General features: G+C 47.2%; 1 protein-coding gene and 1 long non-coding RNA gene across 3 annotated transcripts; one reads left to right on the top strand and one right to left on the bottom strand.

Moving 5' to 3' along the window:
* Positions 1–2413: 2413 nt before the first annotated feature.
* Positions 2414–4819, bottom strand: DYNLL1 (dynein light chain LC8-type 1). Of its 2 annotated transcripts, none has more exons than XM_012509900.2 (3): positions 4686–4819; positions 4344–4495; positions 2414–2836 (listed from the first exon to the last, which is right to left on the bottom strand). In XM_012509900.2, the coding sequence occupies exons 2-3, from the start codon at positions 4473–4475 to the stop codon at positions 2699–2701; spliced, it is 270 nt and encodes an 89-aa protein (XP_012365354.2). In that variant the 5' UTR covers positions 4476–4495; positions 4686–4819; the 3' UTR covers positions 2414–2698. The 2 variants fall into 2 exon arrangements, with proteins under 2 accessions (XP_012365354.2, XP_003280331.2); XM_003280283.4 differs by having other exon boundaries at positions 4344–4481.
* A 172-nt stretch (positions 4820–4991) lies between these two features.
* Positions 4992–9894, top strand: LOC115837005. Its single transcript, XR_004032070.1, has 2 exons — positions 4992–5078; positions 8774–9894. It is a non-coding gene; the product is annotated as an uncharacterized LOC115837005 (long non-coding RNA).
* Positions 9895–11603: the final 1709 nt, after the last annotated feature.

The following is an 11603-nucleotide window of genomic DNA, read 5'->3' as shown; positions in this document are numbered from 1 at the left end:
ACAGCAGCTAAGAGCATTTGATAAATGCTTAGAAAAACTTAGCTTACATTTTCTTTTCAGCCAGCTGGAGCCTATTGGCTTTTGAAATTAACAGGAAGGAACAGGCACTGGAAGGAGCTTCATAAACCATCAACCCAGTCTTATCTCCATAGCGACGTGGTTTTCTCACATCTGAATAAAAAAACAAAAAAGCTGCCAACTTGACAGTAAATATGGGACAGATCAAATTCAACTAAAACTCCCTATGTCTAGCTATCAGTCTTGAATCAGCTTTTGGGTCTGTAGCTAGAGACAGATCATCCGTTCGGAGTAGGGCTTACCTGCACAAGCTAAAGCTTTGGAGGCCAAATTCCTTGTGGGCTTCAAACAGAAATATAGCTAGGTCATTAAAGGGAAAAGGGATAGAAAAAATATGAATTAGGCCAGGTGCCGTGGCTCACGCCTGTAATCCCAGCACTTTGGGAGGCTGAGGTGGGCAGATCACGAGGTCAGGAGATCGAGACCATCCTGGCTAACACGGTGAAACCCTGTCTCTACTAAAAATACAAAAAAAATTAGCCTTGCATGGTGGTGGGCACCTGTAGTCCCAGCTACTCAGGAGGCTGAGGCAGAAGAATGGCGTGAACCTGGGAGGTGGAGCTTTCAATGAGCCGAGATCGCGCCACTGCACTCCAGCCTGGGTGACAGCGAGACTCTGTCTCAAAAAAAAAGAAAAAATATGAATTAAACCGGGTGTGGTGGCTCATACCTGTAATCCCAACACCTTGGGAGGACTGCTTGAGCCCAGGAATTCAAGACCAGCCTGGGCAATACAGGGAGACTCCAGCTCTACAAAAAATTCAAAAGTTAGCTGGGCATGGTGGCATGTACTTGTGGTCCCAGTTACTTTGGAGGCTGAGGTGGCAGGATCACGTGGGCCCAGGAGGTCAAAGCTGCAGTGGGCTGTGATCACACCACCGCACTCCAGCCTGGGCAACAGGAGACCTTGTCTCAAAAAAAATGAAAGTTAGAAAAAAGGAACATTTTCAGTCTGTTTATATAAATACAAACATAAAATTACCCCACTTGCAGTCTCCTGTTTATTCCAAGTACCTCATCCTTTTTTGCAGACAGCAGGGAAAAAACTGGCACAATAGTCAAAATTGCCGGGCTTGGTGGCTCACGCCTGTAATCCTAGCACTTTGGGAGGCAGAGGTGGGCAGATTACCTGAGGTCGGGAGTTCGAGACTAGCCTGACCAATATGGTGAAACCCCATCTCTACTAAGAATACAAAATCAGCCGGGCATGGTGGCACATGCCTGTAATCCCAGCTACTTGGGAAGCTAAGGCAGGAGAATTGCTTGAATCCGGGAGGCAGAGGCTGCAGTAAGCTGAGATCGTGCCATTGCACTCCAGCTTGGGCAACAAGAGCGAAACTGTCTCAAAAAAAAAAAAAGTCAAAATCTTGCACCTCTACCCTGAAACCCTTCCAATCCTAAAGTAGCACAACTTTGCTAGGATTCTTAAAACCACACATTCTGAAGAAAAATAAACTTCCAAATATGTTACTGACCTAATTCTACTCTTACAATGGGAGTTATCACCCACCAATTCCAATCTATTGCCCTCTTCCGTGTAGCAGTCGCCTAGCTGCTTAGAAATCCCAATGGCATGTTAAGAGATCCATGGGAAAACATAGGCAAACTAGAAGTCAGGACCCTTCTTGCAGTTTCCCAAGATGGGTGTGGGTTGTTCCAGCCTGTCTTATTTCCTTTCCACCTACAAGTTTGCCATATTTGCTTTTCTACGACTGCAGTCCTCTTAAAATTGATAGCAGGAAACCTTTGATAGCTACTTGTCCCCAGATTTAATTGGGTCTTTTCAGGAAAAGGCATCAATTCACAATTGTTCCTGACCACAGCAAAGCACAGCACAGCAGGCTGAGTCTTTGCAGGAATTTACATTATTAGAAGAGCATGAAGACTGATGCTCAGAAACATTTACTTTCCCCTAAGGCCACCTTCTTTCTAGGTAGGGGAGGGGGCTAGACAGGGGTCCTGGAATCCATTTCATTATCCCAACTTTGTTTTGAGCTTATTTCCATTTTATAGCCATAGAAAGCTTCAAGTACTACTACGCATCTATCACCACCACCTGAAGCCAAAGACCCAGAACATTCTACAGCACTGTCTTAACAAATAAACACTGATTTCAGATTAGGACTAAGATTTAATTTAAATGTTTCTTTGCCATGCACTGCATTTCTCAACGTGCACAACAGTTGCAGGATGGGTGAGAATGTGACTAAAGAGTACTGAAATGCCCCACAGAAACTTAACTTCTGTAAGGATGGACTCATCCCCACCAACCTGGACCTCTGATCAAGTGACCATCTTCAACGCTGTTATTTGAACAAATTGTAATTCACACACATACACATCTGCAACAGATTTATTTTTTAAAGGAATGGATTTTGAGAGAAAACAACGTGGGCAGAAGTATGGAATAGAAAATAAATACAAATGTAGGCTATTCTGCTAATTGTTTTATAACCACAACAAACTAGTACAGAGAATGCCCTGTACAAAACACAACAAAGGTTCAAACATCGAGGTGTTCCCTTAGCAAGGCTGAAAATTTCAGTCTCTGGTATTTGGAATTTAGGCTGCAGTCCTTGTTTTTGGATGGATCACTGGGTGTGTGGCACAGTCCATGCTTTTAACCAGACTTGAACAGAAGAATGGCCACTTGGCCCAGGTAGAAGTAGATGAAGTGTTTGGTTTCATGTGTCACGTAACTACCGAAGTTCCTCCCCACGATGCAATGCCAGGTAGGATTGTACTTCTTGTCAAATTCCTGGGAAAGACAAAAGAACTAGAATTTTAATTACCAGAGGTCAGTGTTTGCCTCTTGGATAAGCCAGAGCCTGTAGGGGCAGAAAGGAGGAACGTCAGCATCTGCGAATTCTTAGAATGAAAGAATGTTCCCCAGCTCCAAGCCGCCTACATAGTACATTAATACAAACATACTTGCACTCTGAGCGAAGATGGGAATGGAGGCTGAGGAGGTCAAAGGACGAAAGGTCAGCCTTAAAGACAGGGTGCTTTGTTATTATGGTAATTACGCCTTCATACCTTCTATAATATTCATTGACAGACGGTGACATCAACAGGTGTAGTTTATCATGTTCTGTGTAGAGACTAAACTACCCTACTGTATTTGCCATGCCCCCGATTCCAAGAAAACGGCAAAAAATTAGCCCATCCCATTCCTCATCACAAAGATCTTAACTGCACCCCTGCAACACAAGACTTTTCCAAAAGGATAAAATTTCAAACAGCATTGTATACCAAATGATTGCGGATCAAAATTAAATTTACAGGGACACAATACTGAAGCACTCCACTGTTGCTGTAAGAAATGCCAGAAACAGAATCTGTCAACTGGCCAAATTTTATCCTTAATTATTATCCAAACAGCCATCCTCTTCACATCTATCCGGATGATGCTAATCTACTACCCTGTCCACTAGGTTAGCAAGTTGTAGGAACAACTCTTCACCATTTCTCCCACCCTAAGAGGTACTGGGGAGTAGAATGCCTGTGGGGGGCATTGGGTGGCAACGGTAATCTTTCTCTACAAAATTTTTACAAGTGTTTGTGGAGCGTCACACAAGATTTAGCTACTCTAACTGCACGCAGTGCGAAAACCTCTTTTAAAGCTATGAAGGGGAGTAACGCTCTTGCAAGCTAGACGCACGCACTGCCGCGTTTGTCAAAAAAGGCATTTATTTCTGTTCCATCTGAAGTCTTTCATCTTCCCATTCTCGACTGGAACCCTCCCACGGCTTAGGCTGCCAGCTTTCTTCCCTTCCAGCAAACACTGATCGAGAAGTTGGCAGTCCTGCCGGCTTTCTAGACTGCCATTTACCAAGCCCCCACCCCAGCCCCCAGCCCCGCCACCACCCACCTTCCCTCAGCTCCCCACTGGAAGGCTGGCAAGATCTCCTCCCGGCCCGGCTGGAAACACCCACGCAGCTCCCCCCTCCGGAACACCCAGATGGATCCTCGGCGCAGGAGCCACACAGAAGGGGGAACCGCTGCTCCCTGATCTTAGATACCGTTGCTAGGTGGCGCTTTCCCCCCGCGGAGCTGGGTAATTAAAAAAAAAAAAAAAACTTCGGACGCCGGGGGTCTGGTCTTCTCCAGAGGAGCGCAAAATGCATCTGCGTCCTTTCTGGAAGCTTCTACGCCCCAAGCCGCCAGCGGTGTTCCCGGGACCTGTCAGGCGCCCTTGGGAAAGCAGGATCGGGGGAAGGAACCCCTGGTCCCGGCTGCGCCTCGGCCCCCGCGCCCATCCTCACCTTCTTGATATGAGCCGCAATGTCCTTCTCTATGTTGTATTTCTCCAGCGCCTGAGTAGCGCACTCCACCGAGTCCTGTTGCATCTCTTCCGACATGTCCGCATTTTTGATCACGGCCTTTCGGTCGCACATGGTTACCTAGTGGGCAAGGCCTGGGGTAAGGGGTTGAGGAGTTGGGCCGCGCCCCCCCAGGCACTAACTGCCCCCACCCCGGACGGCGCCACCACGGGACGACGCCCCCCCCATCCCACTTCTCAGGAAGCGCGGGCTACGCGGCGGGCTAAGTCCGGAGTGGGGCGAAATAAGGCAGCGAGGACACCCCCGGCCCCCCGAGTTTCTCACCGTGGAGAAGGGGGCTGGCCGACTGCAACGGTCTCCTGGGGGAGGTGCTAGCACAGCTCAGCCCGGCTAGAGCTGCCGTCGCTACCGAAGCCGTGGCGCATCTAAGCAGCCCCACGCCAGTCGCCGCCGCCTAGTGCTCAGGCCCCGCCCTACTCCCGCCGGCCCCGCCCCTCGCCGCGCGACCCTATTGGCTTGACGCAGCCCACAGCATTCTTCCATTGGCCCATGGACTCCATGGTTCCCTCAGGATCTTTCTCCTGCATTTTGTTGCAGACCACAATGCACCGCTCACGGCGTCGGTTGCCCCGGCAATGGGCCCCACGCGGCGAGGCCCACACACCCAGAAGGTGGAGCCCCGGCCCGGTTACGAGGACCACCCAGCTGTCTGGAGAGGTAGGAAGGGAGCTTCTGCCGGGGCCAAGGGAAGTGATTCCAAATTCACGGAGGTTGTCCCAGGATGTGTTCTCGAACAACAGTCTCTAGAAGTTGGTGGCCATCCCTGCCCCCACCCCCCCACCACGACAGGTCGCATGATCTCGCAACCCAGGTTAGCAGGATTACGACAGAAGTGGCCTCTCCCTTTCCTGAAAGGGTGTCTCTGAAGCAGGGCCGGCTTCGTGGGTCTCATCAGTGCAGTCTCACAGGAGGGACCATTAGGTTTTCATTTTGCACTGGGCCCCATTTGTAGTCGGTTCTGCTCTGAAATATTTAGGAGAGGGCATCCTCAGGATTGAGGGAGGGCTTCAAGGAGGGAGGGTGTTTCCTTCCGAATTAAGGGATTATCCCCAAGAGTGGGGTCTCTGCCAAGCAATGCCGACATCCTTTAAGGGGGTGGGGATGGGGATCCGGGTGGATTTGGGAGTGTTGAGCCCCGGGGTTTTTGTCCAGGGTGAGGCTTCTTGCTCAGGTGAGGGTCTTTCCTGTGTGGGAGAGATTCTTGGTTGGGATTTATCTCTGAGGAGGAAGTATCCTAATGGACGAAAAGGCGGCCGTTAGAGAGATGACGTCCCCTCTGGCTTAGGGAGGAGGCACGAAGTGGTTAAAAAAGCAAGATCTTGGGGAGTTGAGGGGCAAGTCAGATCTGGATTTAAATCCCAGCACTGTCATTTACTAGCTATTTGAATGTCTTCTTTAAGTAAAGGAGGACTAAGTGTAAAACGAAACCAGTTCATATGCTTGTTAGCAGTATTAAACATTTGAAATTCTGTCAGCACATGTGAGGCACATAGTAAATGATCAATGAATCTTATCAATAATTGTCAGTTTATAGAACTATCCCAAAGGCCACAGCAAGGTTTTGAACAACCAGCTCTGAAATGCCTGTAATGTATTTTTTGAACGTCCATAAATAAGTTATCAGGTTAATCATGTATCTGGAAGCCTCCTGTTAACGTTTCTACATTTTCCTCTGACCATCTACTCTCATTACTCCTTAAAACAATTTGTGGCTGGGCATGGTGGCTCACACCTGTAATCCCAGCACTTTGAGAAGCCAAGTCGAGGGGATCGCTTGAGCTCAGTAGTTGGAGACCAGCCTGGGCAATATGGCCAAACCCCATCTCAGAAAATAAAAATAAAACAATTTGAGCAGAGGCACACAACTCCAGAAAGAAAAAGATGGGAATAGGCCGGATGCGGTGGCTCACGCCTATAATCCCAGCACTTTGGGAGGCCAAGGAGGGTGGATGACCTGAGGTAAGGATTTCAAGACCAGCCTGACCAACATGGAGAAACCCCATCTCTACTAAAAATACAAAATTAGCTGGGCGTGGTGGCACATGCCTGTAATCCCACCTACTCGGGAGGCTGAGGCAGGAGAATCACTTGAACCCGGGAGGCAGAGTCTGTAGTGAGCCGAGATCACACCATTGCACTCCAGCCTGGGCAACTCCGTCTCAAAAAAAAAAAAAGGAAAAAAATGGGAATAATTAGAACCTCTTCAGGTTCAACATATGCATATCAATTAAATCAACAGTTTTTTCCAGTTCCATGTTTCTAATGATGAGATTCAGGGTTTGAGGAGTTATAATATCCCTATATAGTACCTCTCTTGAGGAAGAAATAGGTTGACAACAAGTGAGGACCCTGGTAATGCAGATGACACTAAAGTAAAGCCATGGTGACTCCACTAAGTAGAAACCCCAGGGAAATTTCCTAAATCATCCTCATGACTTTTTTCCATATCTACACTAACTCTATTATTATTTATTTAATTTTTACTATGATAATACTATCATTATAATGTAATAATGTAACTGTTCATTAATAATACCTTATATGGCCGGGCATGGTGACTCACGCCTGTAATCCCAGCACTTTGGGAGGCCGAGGCAGGCGGATCACGAGGTCAGGAGATCGAGACCATCCTGGCTAACATGGTGAAACCCTGTCTCTACTAAAATTAAAAATAAAAATAAAAAATTAGCTGGGCATGGTGGTGGGTGCCTGTAGTCTCAGCTAGTCAGGAGGCTGAGGCAGGAGAATGGCGTGAACCCCAGAGGCTGAGCTTGCAGTGAGCTGAGATCTCACCACTACACTCCAGCCTGGGAGACAGAGCGAGACTCTCTCAAAAAAAATAAATAAATAAAAAATAAAAAATAATACTGTATATAATATATTATTTAATAATTTTATTTGAACTCCCTTTATTTTTAAAATAAGTATACTTTTTATTTTATTTTACTTTTTTGAGATGGCGTCTCACTCTGTCGCCCAGACTGGAGTGCAGTGGCGCGATCTGGGTTCAAGCGATTCTTCTGCCTTGGCCTCCTGAGTAGCTGGGATACAGGTGCACACCACCATGCCCGGCTAATTTTTCTATTTTTGTAGAGACAGGGTCTTGCCATGTTGGCCAGGCTGGTCTTGAACTCCTGAGCTCAAGTGATCCGCCTGCCTTAGCCTCCCTAAGTTTTGGGATTACAGGCGTGAGCCACCGCACCCGGCCTAATAAGTATGCCTTTAAAAGACAAATTCATATCATTACCATAAATGGAAAGCCAGTCTCATTGGCCATAAATAGAAGGTAACTATAAAATATAAATACTAGAATATAAAACATTTGTTTTTGCATTGTTAAACTGATCTTGGACACTATGAGTGATATGTGTCCTGCACTTGGAAAATGCTACCCTCGAGGAGGGTTCTGAAATGGGGTCCATGGCCGGATTGCAAAGGTTTTCCAAGCCCTCTGGAATTGTGCACAAAAATGTATGTAGTGCTTACAGGCATTTTTCCAAAGAGAGGATCCTTAGCTTCCATCAGATTCACAAAAGGATTCAGAACCTAAGGCAGATTAAAAAAAAAAAAAATGTTCTACAATAACCCAAGCTCCTAGAATAAATGTGAGATTCCTTCGCCAGGTCCCCCTGAAGTGGCCCATATGGGGTTCTGTAGCATCACACATTTTGGCAACTTACTGTATCTACTCCTGCCTGATAAACTTGCTTAAAAATCCTTCTAAGCCTGAAAACCTGCATTTTTCATTCTTGCCACAGGAAATTATAACTAGGGGTTGTTAACGTTTCTGAGAGCACGGGCTTTGGAATCAACCTAAGCTATGAGCTCCTTCAAGTTAACCTCTCCAAGGTACAGGTTCCTGATTGTTATTTTTTATTTTTATTTATTTTTTTTTTGAGACGGACTCTTGCTCTGTCACCCAGGCTGGAGTGCAGTAGTGCGATCTCAGCTCACTGCAACCTCCCCCTCCCGGGTTCAAGCGATTCTCCTGCCTCAGCCTCCCGAGTAGCTGGGATTACAGGCGTTTGCCACTACACCTGGCTAATTTTTGTATTTTTAGTAGAGACAGGGTTTCACTATGTTGGCCAGGCTGATCTCGAACTCCAGACTTTAGGTGATCCACCCACCTCGTAGGTTCCTGATTTTTAAATGGAGATCACATCTTCGTTATAGGTTGGTGGAGGGATTATATTAAATAATGCATCTAGAGACCTAGCCATGGTATAATAAATAGTAGCTATTGCCACTGTATATTGAGACCTTACCATGTGCCAGACATTTAGACACATTATCTCATTGGCTTCTCATAACAATTCTACAAGGTAAGAACTGTTCGTCTCTTTATTATACAGATGAAGAAAATGAGGTTCAAAGAGATGAAGTCCCTTGCCTAAAGTCAGTGACAGAAAGTGACAGAGCTGGGATTTGAATCCTGGTCTGACTCCACAGTCCCACATGGTAGATGGAACCTCTGAGCAACACCTAAACAAAGGGAGCTGATGCCTCCGAACAGAGCGATGTCCCTGAAGATACTAAGCATCCTCGGCCTCTGGTGGGAGCTCCCTAAATATATGTTGGATGGATGGATGGATGGATGGATGGATGGATGGATGGATGGAAGAAAGGATGGATAGTTCAGAGTACTTCAGCCTTGATTCCTCAGCAACAGACACCTCAAACTTGACCCTACATTGGTCCTTGGCCATCGTGATCTTCCTTGGACAGAATCACCTTTCAACTCCGGTCATCAGACTTTCCCAGGGCCCTCAGAAAGCCCTTCAGAGTTGTTACTCACAGGCAGGCTGAGGGATTCCTTGCGGGGTCTGCAGCTCTCCTCACCTCATCCACAAGTAGGACCGTGGCCTGTGCCTCACTACTGCCCCAGGATCACTCTGTTCCCAGCCCAGTCCAGCAATCACTTGTCTAGCTTTCTGGCACCTTGAGTACTTCCTTGAACCATGAGTCCTTTGACCACCCTAGCAGCTCTAACCTTCCCTTATCTGAAAGGAAGTGTGAGGTGACCTTGCAGGTCCCAGAGTTGATTGAAAATCCCATCCAGAAAGAAGGTACCCTGTAGGAGAGAATGCAAGGCCTAGGTCTGAATCCGGAAGCTTCCACCCCATGGAGAAGGGCTGGCATCAGCCTGGGGCTGGCAGTGGAGCTGAGCTTTGGAGCCAAGGACTGTACTGCAGTGCAGGGAGAGTGAGGCCAGAAAGGCTGAGACAACTCAGGGAAAGAAAACCTCCCTTCTGGCTAATAGTCAAGCACCGCCTGAGTGGACCAACACTCTCCTGTCCACAGGGGCAGCAGATGAAGACACATTCAGAGAGGACTAACAGGCCCCCTCAGCTCCCAGTCAGAGGGCAGAGCAACACAGAACAGACATTAAAGGAACAGACTTTGAGACCAGGCAGCCTCGGGTGTGCATCTGTCCCTACCAAGCCATGTGACATTAAGCAAGTGAGTCCACCTCTGAGCCTCAGCTTCCTCATCTGTAAAATGGGGATTATAAGAGTTCTTGTTTCTCAGGGACAATGTGAGGATTAAGTGAGATGATACACATAGAGAATGTAGAGCAGTACTGGGCATGTGGCAAAGATCAGTGATGCTAGCTACCACTTATCATTAGAGTTCCCGTAGACCAGGACTTCTCAACCTTGGCACTATTCACCTTTTGGGCCAGAAAGTTTTTTTTTTGTTGTTGTGGGGAGCTGTCCTATGCATTTGAGGATGTTTAACAGCACCCTTGGCCTCTACCCACTAGATGCCAATCACACCACACCCCCAGTTTCAACAACCAAAAATGTCTGCAGATGGTGCTGAATGTCTTCTGGAGGGTGAAATCACTCTCCAGTAGTTGAAAAGCACCACCCTAAACAATCTGGACTGAGTTTGAATGTCACAGATCCCAAGCTCACAGCTCCATGTAAAGGCCACAAGGCAGGCAGGCCTACTTACAGATGAAGGAACGGAAAGAGCAACAATTACAGATCAAGTGGCTAGTTCCCGTGTAGACTAAGAGGCGGGATCTGTAGTCTGCTCTAGGAGCTAACAAGGCCTCTGTGACTCAGTAGGTGATCTCAGTGTCACTCTTTAATTATATGCAAAGTGGTCTTGCGTTAACTCTTAATTATTCTAGGGCTCCAAACAAGAAAATAGGTAGTTGGTATCTGATTTCTGGCATCTAGATTCTGATTCATTGACTGGGAGAAAATCTGACTCTCCAAAACTCTTTCAGAGTTCATTTAGCCCTTCAGTTATAATCTCTGGGGAGATTTCTGAGGGAGAGCTAGGTGTCAGGCCCTGTTCAGGTGCTGGAGATGCACGAGAACAAAATAGGCAAAGTTTCCTCTTTATGGAACTTATAGCAGGAGAATAAAAATAAAAACAAGCAAAAATATTTATCCCTGATAAGGGCAATGGATAAAAATAAAGTAGAATAGGCCAGGCACGGTGGCTCACGCCTGTTATCCTAGCACTTTGGGAGGCCAAGGCGGGCAGATTGCCTGAGCTCAGGAGTTCGGGACCAGCCTGGGCAACACGGTGAAACCCCGTCTCTACTAAAATACAAAAAATTAGCTGGCGTGGCAGTGTGCACCTGTAGTCCCAGCTACTTGGGAGGCTGAGGCAGAAGAATTGCTTGAACCCGGGAGGCAGAGGTTTCAGTGAGCTGAGATCGTGCCACTGCACTCCAGCCTGGGTGACAGAGTGAGACTCCACCTCAAAAAAATTTTAAAAAGTAGAATAAGAGAACCAAGCATCACTGGATGAGGGGTCTTGTTTTAAAGAGTTTTCTAGGAAGACCTCTCTGAGAAGGTACCATCTGAGCCAAGACTTGATGACCCAGCCCCTGCATGAGGATGGAATGTGGGGAAGCTGATGGGAGCAGTGAGAGAGGTGGGAGCGGTTAGAGGCTATTGCAGCAGTCCAGGTAAGAAGGAATGTTGGCTTGGACAAGGAGGTGGTAGCAGAGATGGAGCAGAAATGGCCAGATTCCAGATGTATTCTGAAGGAATCTGACAGATTTGCTGAGGAATTGGATGCAGAATAGGAGGGAACCAGAGGCAGTCAAGGATGACTCCAGACTTGTGAGCTGAACAATGAGAAGAACAGATTGAGATGGGGAAGTCTGGCAGAGGAAACAAGAAGTTCTGCTTTGGCCATGTTAAGTTTGAGATGCCT

The sequence above is a fragment of the Nomascus leucogenys genome, chromosome 10 (assembly GCF_006542625.1).
Source record: "Nomascus leucogenys isolate Asia chromosome 10, Asia_NLE_v1, whole genome shotgun sequence".
Classification (NCBI taxonomy): Eukaryota; Metazoa; Chordata; class Mammalia; order Primates; family Hylobatidae; genus Nomascus; species Nomascus leucogenys.
The sequence above is the reverse complement of the archived record's forward strand: the minus strand, read 5'-3'. Positions and strand labels throughout refer to the sequence as shown.

What these genes read in the sequence shown, in the direction of transcription:
- DYNLL1 (XM_012509900.2), bottom strand. Translation starts at nt 4,475, where the DNA reads ATGTGCGACCGAAAGGCCGTGATCAAAAATGCGGACATGTCGGAAGAG. An exon ending in TTGCGGCTCATATCAAGAAG is followed by an intron (nt 2,837 to 4,343) that starts GTGAGGATGGGC and finishes TGTCTTTCCCAG; the next exon opens with GAATTTGACAAGAAGTACAA.